A 12,247-nucleotide genomic window follows, 5' to 3' on the forward strand; every position below is an offset into this window, starting at 1 on the left:
CAGTCTTCCTTGTCAGGTGGCCTGTAGCAGAGCCCCACTGTAACATCATCTGTCCCTGCCCTCCCTTTAATCTTGACTCATAAGCTCTCAGTCAGCTCCTTATCCATCCCCGGCAGAGTTCCATGCGCTCCAGCTGGTCCTTGACATAGCGGGCAACACCCCCTCCTTGTCTCCCCTGCCTGCCCTTCCTGAAGAGCCTGTGTCCCTCCACTCTGACACTGCAGTCACAAGAGCCATACCACCATGTCTCCGTGATGCCTATAAGGCCACAGCCCTGCAGGCATGTGCGCATCTCTAGCTCCTCCTGTTTATTCCCTGTGCTACACGCATTTGCATAGAGGAATTTAAGTTGGGCCCCTGATGAAGCTGATTTACTGGCTGGAGTGGCTAGTATTCATTTTTGCTGCCCTCCAGGTGCTTTTCTGTTGACCTGTGATCCCTCTCCAGGCTCTAGGCATCTGTTACTGGTACTGGCATCATACTGGTAGGAGTGGGATGGATTGAGGTTCCCCTCCCCCAGCAATTCTAGTTTAAGTCTAGTTTGTCACAAGTTTATCCAAAATCAGGTAAATACACATGCACATCCCTGCTAATACAGCCCAGATTAAAAAGCGTATTAGACATAGAACTGTTGTGTAAAGAGAATTACACACATGCTCTGGCAAAATAATGATATCTACCAGTTCAGCCACTTCAGAAGCTGTTAAGGTCATTATTTCAGTACCAATGCATAGTGGACTGCGTATGATATACATCTGTTCTGCAAGCACTGGGCTTTGGCTTATTCCTATAATCTAACTAGCCTTCCACACCAAAGGCTGTAAAAATGCGTCAATGCCACCTGCAACTCCAGTTTCTTCTGGACTGAAAGATGAGAAGTAGTAACAGAGAAATCCAAAGAAAACAAAGGGGTTTCTTGAACGCCAGATACTGAATTAGCAAAAACAGTTTCTTCAAGAGTTTCTGAATAAACACTGAATTATCTTGTGTTCCCTTAGCAAAAAATGACAAAATTAGTAGCTCCCAAGCTCTACTGGATCACTTAGTTCTCAAACTTTCAGAAGACTCAAGTACACACCATATTACTCTTGTAATTCAGATACACCATGACAGTCAAATGGACATTTAGTAATTAAATTAAACTAAATATTAATTTACAGTAATACCTTTTAAATTGTATTTATGCATAAAGAAATTGCAGGCTAAACTCTCACCCCCAAAACGTAGTTCCTACCTGGAGATTTTGCAAGAGAAGCATGGAATACAGAGAAGTTAATCAAGGCATATGAGGCCAAGAAGAAGTTAGAAATAATTGGAGCAATGACGTTCAGTTCAGCTGTAAAATCAAAAACAAAGCAGGCTGTTACGAAAGAGATCATCCAATTGTTCCGTATATTCCAGAGTAAAAAAAAAAAAAAAAAAATTGTTAAAAACCTTATTTTCTGACATAGTCTAAGGAGAAGCAGTATGTCCACTGTGTTCAGACAGAGCTCTTACCTTAATGGTCTTTTATTTACTAAGTTATCTTCTAAGAATCAGAAGTGTAACTTTCAGGTTTAAAAATATACACATTTTTCCACACTACCAAGTGTTCCAGGACCGCCACTAGTGAAGTACTACATTCATTGAGTCAATTTCTTTCCCACCATGGCTTGATCAAACACCAGTGCGCCAATACCCTGGGTTCTCAAGAATGTCAGGAACAGTAGACAGCAGTACCACATCTGCTATACACATAGCTCAATTCTCAAACAGCAAAGAACAAGATACTACTAAGTTTAAGAGACAATCAGTGACAACAGCAGACAACATTAGTGTGAGCAGTGTGACAAACACGTTCATCTGCCAGCATTTAAAATGAAAAGTTGCATTAATAGTACTAGTACAGTGCATTACTACAGACCAATACCATCACAACAGTGATGAGTACACTCTCTTCAGTGAAAGAGATGGAATAACCTTTCCTTGAGGCAGCATGATAAAAACCATTAGATGTGTACTCTCACCGTCAAAAAAAGTGATCAAAATGCAGGATGTGACATGTTAGTCTGCAAGTTTCTACTTGTTGAAATCAAGCTTCCAGTCAGCATGCTGAAGCAGGGACAGCAGGGATATACCTTAAGCAGACTTGGGGGAAGTATGAAAGAGCAAACTGGGAGGAGAAGTTTAAAAGCACTGGTACAGGACTCATGGATGGACACAGCACAATTAGTTTGCCATCTACACAGAACACACGTAACTCTACCTAGACTATCTTTACCTTTAGCAACAGCAGCATCAGCTCTTATCTTTACTGTTTGTAACTTAACAGAAAAACACACTTTAAGAAGTAATGTTATGCAAGCTTGGCATTTACTGAAGCTCTTTGTAATTATTAACGGTCTGAAATAAACTTCATATTTACAAGATATAAAATCTCTCTACCTAAAGCAAAAGATGTATTTTTATTGATTGATAGTATCTAACCTGTGGTTTTATTAATAAAAGTGCAGTATTGATACAGTTAAATTCAAATTTATTGCAGCCCTAGACAGAGTTATACCTAGAAGACAGGAGAAAGTAACCCTCAAAGTAGACAGATTTAAAATGCTGGCTTAGAATTAAGCTGTGCATTAGAGCTCTAGGACACTGTCATCAAGTCATAATATGGAATAGAATGCTTTTTAAAGGACAAAAGGATATTGAGATTTATTATAATTTCAAACTAACCAATTAGTATGAATCCAAGAGCAATTAAAAATGTTAGAAGATATCCTCTCAGTGGTTCATTGTTCTTCCCATAGCCTTTAGCAAACATCTGAAATCCTGGATAAATGTTGTCCTTGCACAAAGCCTAGGGAAAAAAAAAGAAAAAAAAAATAATCAAGAATCAGCATGAATTTTGATCAAAATGTATCCTTACTAATGCTTACGAATGCTGTATTTCCTGAAAAAAGAAGTTCTATAGAAACCAAATTTTATTTCCAATTGCCTTTGCATCTTGACATTTTGCATGTCCAATATTTTATCCTTCGGTAATTTCTATCTATAAGAACAAGCTTTGCCCTTTTGTAAGTAACTGACTATTTTACTTTACCCATGTCTTACAATCACAAAGAGTCTTTCTTTAGAGACGATGTTTTCTCAGAAAGTGGAAAGTTTGCCCAATGTATACAATAGTTCTCTGCATCAATATTTTGCTTCTATTCTGCAACAAAGTCCCTTGTACATTTGACTCTGTACTGAATTTTTGGGAGAGAAGGTCATTAGAGGACACTAAAGTTCTACTCAATTAAAGAGAACTTGTAAGACAAATAATGAGATTAAATGGTTAAAAAGAAGGTAAAGCAAAATTGGAACACCATCAAAATCAATGTGAATGATTTACACAAGAACTGGTACATAATTATTTTGATAATACATTCTCTGAGAATTAAGATTCCACAGCTACAAATTCTACTTGGTGCTGTTGCCTTCTATAATTACTTTGAGAAGTGAACAGATCTATTATCTTTGTATGTGCTCCACTGTTACATACAACAAAAAACACCATCTAAAGGAGTTTGTAGATTCCTGTTACGTTAGTTACACCATAACTAATCTCTGAACTAACCAGAAACACATGAGTTCTGGAAGAAATTATAGTCTATCTACATTTAGTAAGAGTAACACACTGTTTTCCCATTCCAAGCAACAGGCAAATATTAGATGTATCCACTGATGTCAAGTAGTATGAATCATGATGGCAGTATGTCAGAGACCCCTTCCAAAAATTCTAATTCAAAATTATTCTTTAAAAGACTGTGTGTTTGCTTCCATACTTACCTGGAAGATCTTAGGTGCACTCACAAGAGATGCTAATGCAGAAGACAGGGTGGCTGAAAAAATACCTGCAGAAATCAGTGGTGCAAATCCCGACACCATGCTCATCACCTGAAAGCAAAATAATTATTTTTTCAAAAAGACTATGAAAAAGCATACATACAAATGGATGGCAACATTAACTACACAAACAGAAAAATAAAATACTATGTAGCCTCCACTTAAAAGCTGTTTGAATATCATGCATTCATATCACTGAATGAACTAAGAACAAATCAGGAGGTATAAATGGATCCTAATTTCAGAACAACAGAAGGTGGCTTTTCACACAACATATAGTCTAATCGTGTAATTCTCAGCTCATAAATCATTTTGGTTGGAAGAGACCTATAAGATCAAGTCCAATGGTTAACCTCACACTGGCAAGTTACCACTAAACCATGTCCCTCAGCACTACATCTACACGTCTTTTAAATACCTTCAGGGATGGCGATTCAACCACTTCCCTGGGCAGCTGGTTCAAATGCTTGACAACCCTTTCAGTGAAGAAATTTCTCCTAATATCCAATCTAAACCTCCCCTGGCGCAACTTGAGGCCGTTTCTTCTTGTTCTATCCCTTGTTACCTGCGACCCAGCACTTTGCCTTGTTGAATCTCCCACAATTGGCCTTGGCCCATTTATCCAGCATGTCCAGATCCCCCGGTAGAGGGATTCCTACCCTCAAGCAGATCAACACTCTCACCCAACTCAGTGTCACCTGCAAACTTACTAAGGGTGCACTTGATCTCCTCATCCAGACTGTTGATAAAGATATAAAAGAGAATAGGCCCCAATACTGAGCCCTGGGGAACACCACTTGTGGCCAGCCACCAACTGGATTTAGCTCCATTCACCACAACTCTTTGGGGCCAGCCTTCCAGCCAGATTTTTACCCAGCAAAGAATATGCCCATCCAAGCCACAAGCAGCCAGTTTCTCCAGGAGAATGCTGTGGGAAATGGTGTCAAAAGCTTTACTAAAGTCTAGGCAGACAACATCCACAGCCTCTTCCTCGTCCACTAAGTGGGTAACCTTGTCACAGAAGGAGATCAGGTTAGTGAAGCAGCACCTGCCTTTCATAAACTCATGCTGACTGGGCCTGATCTCCTGGTTGTCCTGTATGTACCACTTGATGGCACTCAAGATGATCTACTCCGTAACCCTTCCCGGGACTGAGGTCAGACTACCAGACCTGTAATTCCCGGATCATCCTTGTGACCCTTCTTGTAGATGGAAATCACGCTTGCTAGCCTCCAGTCAACTGGGACCTCCCGGGTTAGCCAGGACTGCTGATAAATGATGGAAAGTGGCCTGGTGCGCACTTCCGTCAGCTCACTCAGAACCCTTGAGTGGATCCTATCCAGCCACATAGACTTGCGTGCATCTAAGTGGTGTAGTAGCTCACCAGCCATTTCCTCTTGGATTACTGGGGGCTCATTCTGCTCTTCATCCCTGTATTCCAGCTCAGCAGGCTGGGTACCCAGAGAAAAACTGGTCTTACTATTAAATACTGAGGCAAAGAAGGCATTAAGTACCTCAGCCTTTTCCTCAACTTTGGTCACTACGTTTCCACCCGCATCCAATATAGGATAGAGATTCTCATTAGTCCTCCTTTTGTTAATGTATTTAGAGAAATGTTTTTTATTGTCTTTTATGGCAGTAGCCAGATTAAGTTCTAGCTGGACTTCAGCCCTTCTAATATTTTCCCTGCATAACCTCATGAAATCTTTGTAGTCTTCCTGAGTGGCCTGCCCCTTCTTCCATAGGCCATAAACTTTCCTTTTCTTCCTGACTTCCAGCCAAAGCTCTCGGTTTAGCCAAGCCAGTCTTCTTCCCCACCAGCTCGTCTTAGGGCACATGGGAACGGCCAGCTCCTGTGCCCTTCAAGATTTCCTTCTTAAAGAATGTCCAGCTTCCCTGGATCATCAAAACAATCAATGGCGAAAGCCTCCATGGGCTCATAAGAGGATTAAAAATAAGTCATGGAAGAAAAATACACTGGAATTTGTTACACATTGTGACTAGTTACACATTTTTGACTACTGCTGAATAACATGGCCTCAGAAAGCCCAAGTGACAAGACAACTGAAAGACATTAAAAAAAATCCCAATTAGAATCAAAGCATTTTCTAATTGTCGTATAGCCTAAAGACCCTCTTCTACCAATTTACTGATTACTTCCATACTATAGCTGCATCCAGCTTTGCACGTGTGAAGTAAATGAAGATACAGATCTCTGTATTTAAAAAAAACAACCGTGGCTTAATAAAGTACTTTTCTTTACGAAACAGACAGCACTTAAAAATTTGGAACCATCTTGAAAAAAGTTATGGTTTTAGTCAACGGACCAAACCCAGCATGGTGCCTTTCAAGCACAACGTGTCAGAATGAGGTTCTGCATCATTTGCACTGATTACTTGCCTCTCTCATCCTGGCAACCTCAATTAGAGTATCAGGAAAGGGACTGAAGGAAAGCAAGAAAGATCATGAGAAGTGTCCAGTTTTTAAGTTGCTTGCACCTGAAGTTGTTAAGTCTAGTTGTCTAAAGCAATCTTACTAGATAGGACATGCTCTCAGAAACAATAATACTGATGAAGTTTTAGTCATATTCCTAGGGCTAAACTACTGATAACATTTAGCGGTTTTCTCCAGATCAGACTGACAAAGACTGCTGGATCTCTCACACAGTCAACCGAATCTCTACTCATGTTTCTCTCACGAATCTCTCATCATGTTTCATTGCTCGGTTCAAGGCATGTCTTGCCTAAAAAGAGAAATTAAATAATTGCAGATGCATAAGATAAGACTGAAGTAGCTGGCATAACATTGTAACAAATAAAGAGGAGCATTTCCTGAAGTATATTTGTAGTTGACAACAAAATAAAAAAGTAGGACAGGCCTTTATTCATAGATCAATAAAACTAATGACACATGCATTAAGCTATCTCTCCTGCACCCCAGTTTAAGTTAGTTTTATAATCAACAGAAAAAGTTACAGTTGTAAGCGCCAGTTTGTAATAACCCTACACTGTATTTCTGAAAGAAGAGTTAAAAGTGTAAATGCTTTACTGACAAATATTTTAGAAAGAAAACTTTGTTACAGCAATGCAATAAACAAGCATAGAATAATATTTGTAGAAGCGGAATGAAAGTTTTCTTCCCTGCAAGGATGTCTTGATCAGTCTTTCCTGGAAGGACTTCTTACAGACAGAACCTGTGTACAAGTCTCCATCACTTTTCCTCCCCTCCGATTTAAAACATTTTTTATTCTAAGGCCTCCACTTTACTACACTTGCATCAACTTCTTGCAATTTAGTTCTCACAATCTACTCAGATTTTACATTCTCTTTCTAGGTTCTGTTCATTGCCTCCATTTATTTACACTATCTATTTTTGAATATTACATTTATTTTATAACTTCAGGAGAAATCTGAGTAAGATGTATGCATATAATGTTTGTCCATTTTAAAAGCTAGTAAGTTACTACAGTAAGAGACATTAGGAAGCTTCTTCTAAGCTAGGGGAACAAAACGGGAACTGGTTCCAGCAGAACCAGTATGCCATGGTGTTAAACACCCCTTCCTCCCCCTCCCCCAACACACACACACCATAATCCAATCCTCATGACCACAAAACCAAGGAGCCTGTGTGCACTGAAAGTTTCATCCTTCAAAGAACATACAGAATTGCCACTGGTGTGGCAAGACAGATGTATAGTTACAGTGAATAAGGGACTCATTGTGTTTGCTTGGTATTAACTGTTTAGACAGTTTCTTACGTTTCAAATATTTGGGACAATGAAATATCAGATTTTGACTCCAACTTTTGACCAAGTTTTTTGGTCCAGCCATTGTGGAGCAAGAAAAAAAAAAAAAAACAAAAAAACACACACATGAAAACAAGTAGCAGCTTCTTTAAAGTTAGGTTTTTTACAATGAATATGGACAAAGCATAGTTCAACTCCCCCTTCCCCTAACTTTTTTTCAAATGTTTTACAGCTGCCTTTCTTTGTAGGAGAAACGTTTTTGCAGAACTTCCACACTGTTTCTGGAATGGAGCTTCATTCTACTTTCAACTTTCCTCCAAAGTTGACCAAATTCTGCATTTAAATTGCCCAAAGCTGTAAGTTATTCTAGGGAAGTTCCAGGCTGAAGCTACAGAGCCCAAATCAAGTTTCGGAAGTTACTCTTCTACCAGGTGATAATCTGGGCACAGAAATGTCATTGACACTGAGCAGAGAAGTGTGTGAAGCCCGCAAGGGCCTGCAATTCATTTGCACTGACTAAAACAGAAAGATGATCTTCCTATGCAAGTCTGACTAAGTCTGTCTAACCAACCGTTTAGCATCATCTAAGCTTTCCATCAGTAAATTATACTACAAGTCAACCATTTGCTGCCCAAACACATCTAAAACCTGAGCTGCCTAAGCACTAACTCCAAATCAATTATTTGCCAGAAGAAGTGAATGCAGCACAAAGTGTACTGAAGTGATAAAGTAAGTCATCAGGCTGTGTACGGGAGTAAGCTGGCACTTTCAACCTCAAAACCTGTATGCTTACAAGCTGTAAGACAAATAACACAATCTTGAGGGATTTGCTTATGTTTGTAAAGTCTTTATAACTTCTTTCTGTAGGTTAAATGAGTGAGAACATTTGTATGAAGAGTTTGAGAGGTACACGAGCTTACCACTCCCCACACACTGACTTGCATATAAAAAAAAAAAATCTCCTTGCAGTTAGTTACCAGAGTTACTAAGTTGAGGGCAGTTCAGTTAGAAAATGGACAACGGTTTATCTCTATGTAGACAACCCCTCATGCAAATGATTTCATTCTGATGTCTTCTGAGAAGATAGAATCAGACTCTTCTCAGAGATGCACAGAAAAAGCTGTGAGGATAAGAGAAAAAACAAACAGCAAGGGAAAGTCCAACTGTGTATTAGAAAAACAAAATTCCACAGAGAAGGTGGCTAAGCACTGCAGCGGGTTGCCCAGAGATGCTGTGCAGTCTCCATGACAAAGTTTTCAAAACCCCAACAAAAAGAGGGGCCGTGAAGCAAGCAGCACAGCATTCTCTGTGCAGCCCCTGGCCTTGAAAGTGACTTTTCCTATTTGGAACACATTACGTTTTCCACAGAAAGAAGCAAGAATAATCTGGGAGCTAGAAATACTCTTCAGACCAAAGAGTAAGAAACTGGAACATTACTGACTAGCTTATTAGAGGTACAAGCAAGATTTACAGCAAGTAACCTTACCAAAGTTAGGACTTGAAGAAAAAGATACAATCAGAGGAAATCAGTTCTACACTACTCTCAGCTGTGTATTTGATGATATATTGGGTTCTTTTGAGCTTAAACAAATGAGGAAAGTAACCAGATTTTGCACAATACTTACCCCCACAAGTGCAATTCTGAAGTGTTTCTAAATAAAGACTTTCTCTAAATCAGAACAAAGTAACACCACATGGATACTCAAGTTATTCCATTAAAAAAATATTTTACTCTAATAGAATGGTCTGTACTGCAACATTATTTCAGCATCTACAAAACAGGTGTTCCACCCAACTTTGCAGGTATGGCTATCAGCCTAAAATGTAAGTAGTTCATGTAAGGAGTACATGTACCACAGGTACTTCTGATCAAAACCCACAAGCCATACACTTTTTTCATCACTGGATTTCAGCTCAATCTCTAACCAGCTTTTTGCATGCCTATTAGAAATATCTAGGGCAAAGAGGGACTACCACTAAGCAAATTTAAGTCAATTGGCAGTAAGTATGTCCTCCTTGGTTTCTTTAACACCCCTACCAATAGTTCATGGACATCCCAATTACCTGTGAAGTTGAAGGCGATGAATTACCCTGTGACTTCTAGAGGATTTTTAAATACAGTAACATCAGTTTTTATGAAAATTCCCAACATTCTTACCATTAAAGAGGATACTGTGACAAATATGTAAAACATTCTTAAGAAGTCAGCATATTTTCTAACAAACTTAAAAAAATTAAGGAACAAAGTATTGACATAGGCTACCTGTGATTACTATGCATCACTATTGAACAATAGTACTTCTATCCACATGATTGAATGATGACATTCAGAGATCTAAAGAGAAAGTTGCAGTCCCACCACCTAACCTAAGCAGTTTACTCAGAAGAAGAGTAAATATTTGTACCACCTGTGCATAAACACCCAAAAGTTTTTAACATAGTTACATTGTTTTTCTACATACTAGCTAGAGAGTACCACTATTCCAGATAAACCTTATGTTTATGGAGACAGGCATTTTTAGACTATGATTTTTCTTATTATGCAATTCAAAAAAGGACAAACAAAAGTCAATAAACAGATTTAGGAAAGTTTTATACCTGGAAATTGTTCATCAGCCCATACTGACACCCTGTCTGACAGGATGAGAAATCATAGTTTAATTTGCAAGCTGCAGTAGTGCAATTTGTCAGCTCGGTGACAATGGTGTTATTAATGTTCCCTGTGGCATCTCGAACAACACATGAACCTAGAGTGGACACAAGCACAAAAAAAAAAAAAAAAGAACATGTTAACAGACTGAACCTGAACTTAAGTACATGTGTTGAGCTCAATTCTCTTTTTATGCAAGCGTATTATCGCAGCGCAACATTAAAATATGGCATTTAAATTTTTAATACATTTCCGTATTAAGCCCATTTTCACTATGGAGAACAAATACAAAAGCAAACTAAATGCTCTCTTGTCCAAGAGGATCTTCAGTTTTTGAGTGAATCTTAGTCTAATAAGGAAAGGAAAGTTTTAGCACAGAGGAAAACAATGTCAATAGACTTGCAGAAGCTTAACAGCACAATTTTAGCTCAACATATTATTTCTCCAAATCATGAGTTGCCACATAGGTCTTTAACTGAGGTTAGTATCAGTATCACCATCACTTGATTTTATAGTTTCTCTCTTTGTCAGTTTTCCTAGAGGAAAGCATTTTTGTAGTATATGTACAGATGTGTATAGACAGGTGTGCACAGTGTTGCAGTTATTTCTTTTTCAGTCAGTATGGCTCAGGTGTTCAATAAAATTATGTAGTTTGTCATGAAAGCCTGTTGCAAGCCATTTTCCAATGCTTACACAAGCCACCTCCTATGTGACTGTGGTATTTTAAGTTGGTTTCTTGGTGAAAAACAAAGCCACGCAGTCCCATTCCTACCACATTTTTTGTAATTAAGTTCATCACTTAAACTGCTGTCTTCAATTCATGTATGATTATTTGCAATTTCATTGCTCAAGAAAATGCTGAAGACACAGCATTTCAGCCCTTAAGTACTAATAAAAACTAAAAAGTACTAAGAAGCCGGCAACTCTTCTCCTTCAAAGTTTTTTGTCTCATAAAGGACAAAACAAACTAGAGCATACTAAATATTACTTAACATTCTATGGTTTAATAGTTGAGGTAGTCAAATTTTCAGGACATAGGCAAATATTTCCAGGAACAGGAATTAAATAAGGAAAGGGGAAGAGAAGAGGGAAGTCTACAGAGCAGTAGAATTCCCTTAATTTGGTCTTTTAGGAACTTAAATGACAACAAGGTCCTGGGAATAGAACCACATGACGACTGAGGACCTAAGGTACTTGCAAAATAAGGAGGGCACAGATGTGCTGCAAGCTTAAGTTTCTCCAATAACAATGCCTGTTATTTATGTAATTTGTCTCTTTCAATGGGAAAATTAATTCCTAAATACCTATACTGTATTTAGATTGCCTGTGAGCCATTAGAACTTGATCAGCAGTCCACAATAACACCTGGTCCTGGTAGGTGGATATTACTTAATCATTCCACTTTTCAGATTTATTTTTCAGTTCCTGAAATTTAAAAACTGGGCCTAATAAGTAAGAGTTTCCTATGGTGATCACCTGTCTTATGCTTTTCCTCTGGGTGTGTGGAGGGACTGAGGTTTTTTTGCTGTTGTTCCCTTTTAAATAGGATTAAAAGCCCTGTATGAAAACGTTTCTTCTCTTCTACTATGCAGGTATTTGCCACAGCCATTCAAGCAGTATATAATGGATGTGACAATACACTTACTAGTTCAACCATTTGTAGATAACATTTTGTTGGTAACAGATTGCAGTGGCAGACCCATTTAGTTGAGCAACCCATTAAATAGCTACAGTGCACTATCAAAGCCCTCCTCTTCCTCATTCCCTTTTTCATAGTTCATATCCCACTGGCTGGCAAGTCTTTCACACACAGAGCCAAAGTATGACAGACGGGGACAATGGCACTATCAACAAACTTAATGTGAGCCTTACTATGAGAAAACACAGAACAGAAGCCAGCTGGGCAGGCTCCATTCTCAGCAGAAAATACTTAGATGTAACTAAAAGTCCAGACAGTTGGTTTAATCCTCCTTCAGAAGAATTTTATTTAC

At 38.6% G+C, this 12,247-nt stretch overlaps 1 protein-coding gene across 1 annotated transcript in view; it reads right to left on the reverse strand.

The window, feature by feature from the left end:
- The window catches only part of SLC12A2 (solute carrier family 12 (sodium/potassium/chloride transporter), member 2), a 167,093-nt gene that overhangs the window by 19,641 nt on the left and 135,205 nt on the right, over positions 1–12,247 (reverse strand). The window contains exons 10-13 of the mRNA XM_009889717.1: positions 10,205–10,353; positions 3,805–3,912; positions 2,710–2,833; positions 1,235–1,336 (exon numbers count right to left, since the gene is read on the reverse strand). Coding sequence (XP_009888019.1) covers positions 1,235–1,336; positions 2,710–2,833; positions 3,805–3,912; positions 10,205–10,353 — 483 coding nt within the window. The remainder of the gene's footprint in view (positions 1–1,234; positions 1,337–2,709; positions 2,834–3,804; positions 3,913–10,204; positions 10,354–12,247) is intronic.

Source organism: Charadrius vociferus, unplaced genomic scaffold, assembly GCF_000708025.1.
Source record: "Charadrius vociferus isolate BGI_N301 unplaced genomic scaffold, ASM70802v2 scaffold377, whole genome shotgun sequence".
In the NCBI taxonomy this organism is placed as follows: domain Eukaryota; kingdom Metazoa; phylum Chordata; class Aves; order Charadriiformes; family Charadriidae; genus Charadrius; species Charadrius vociferus.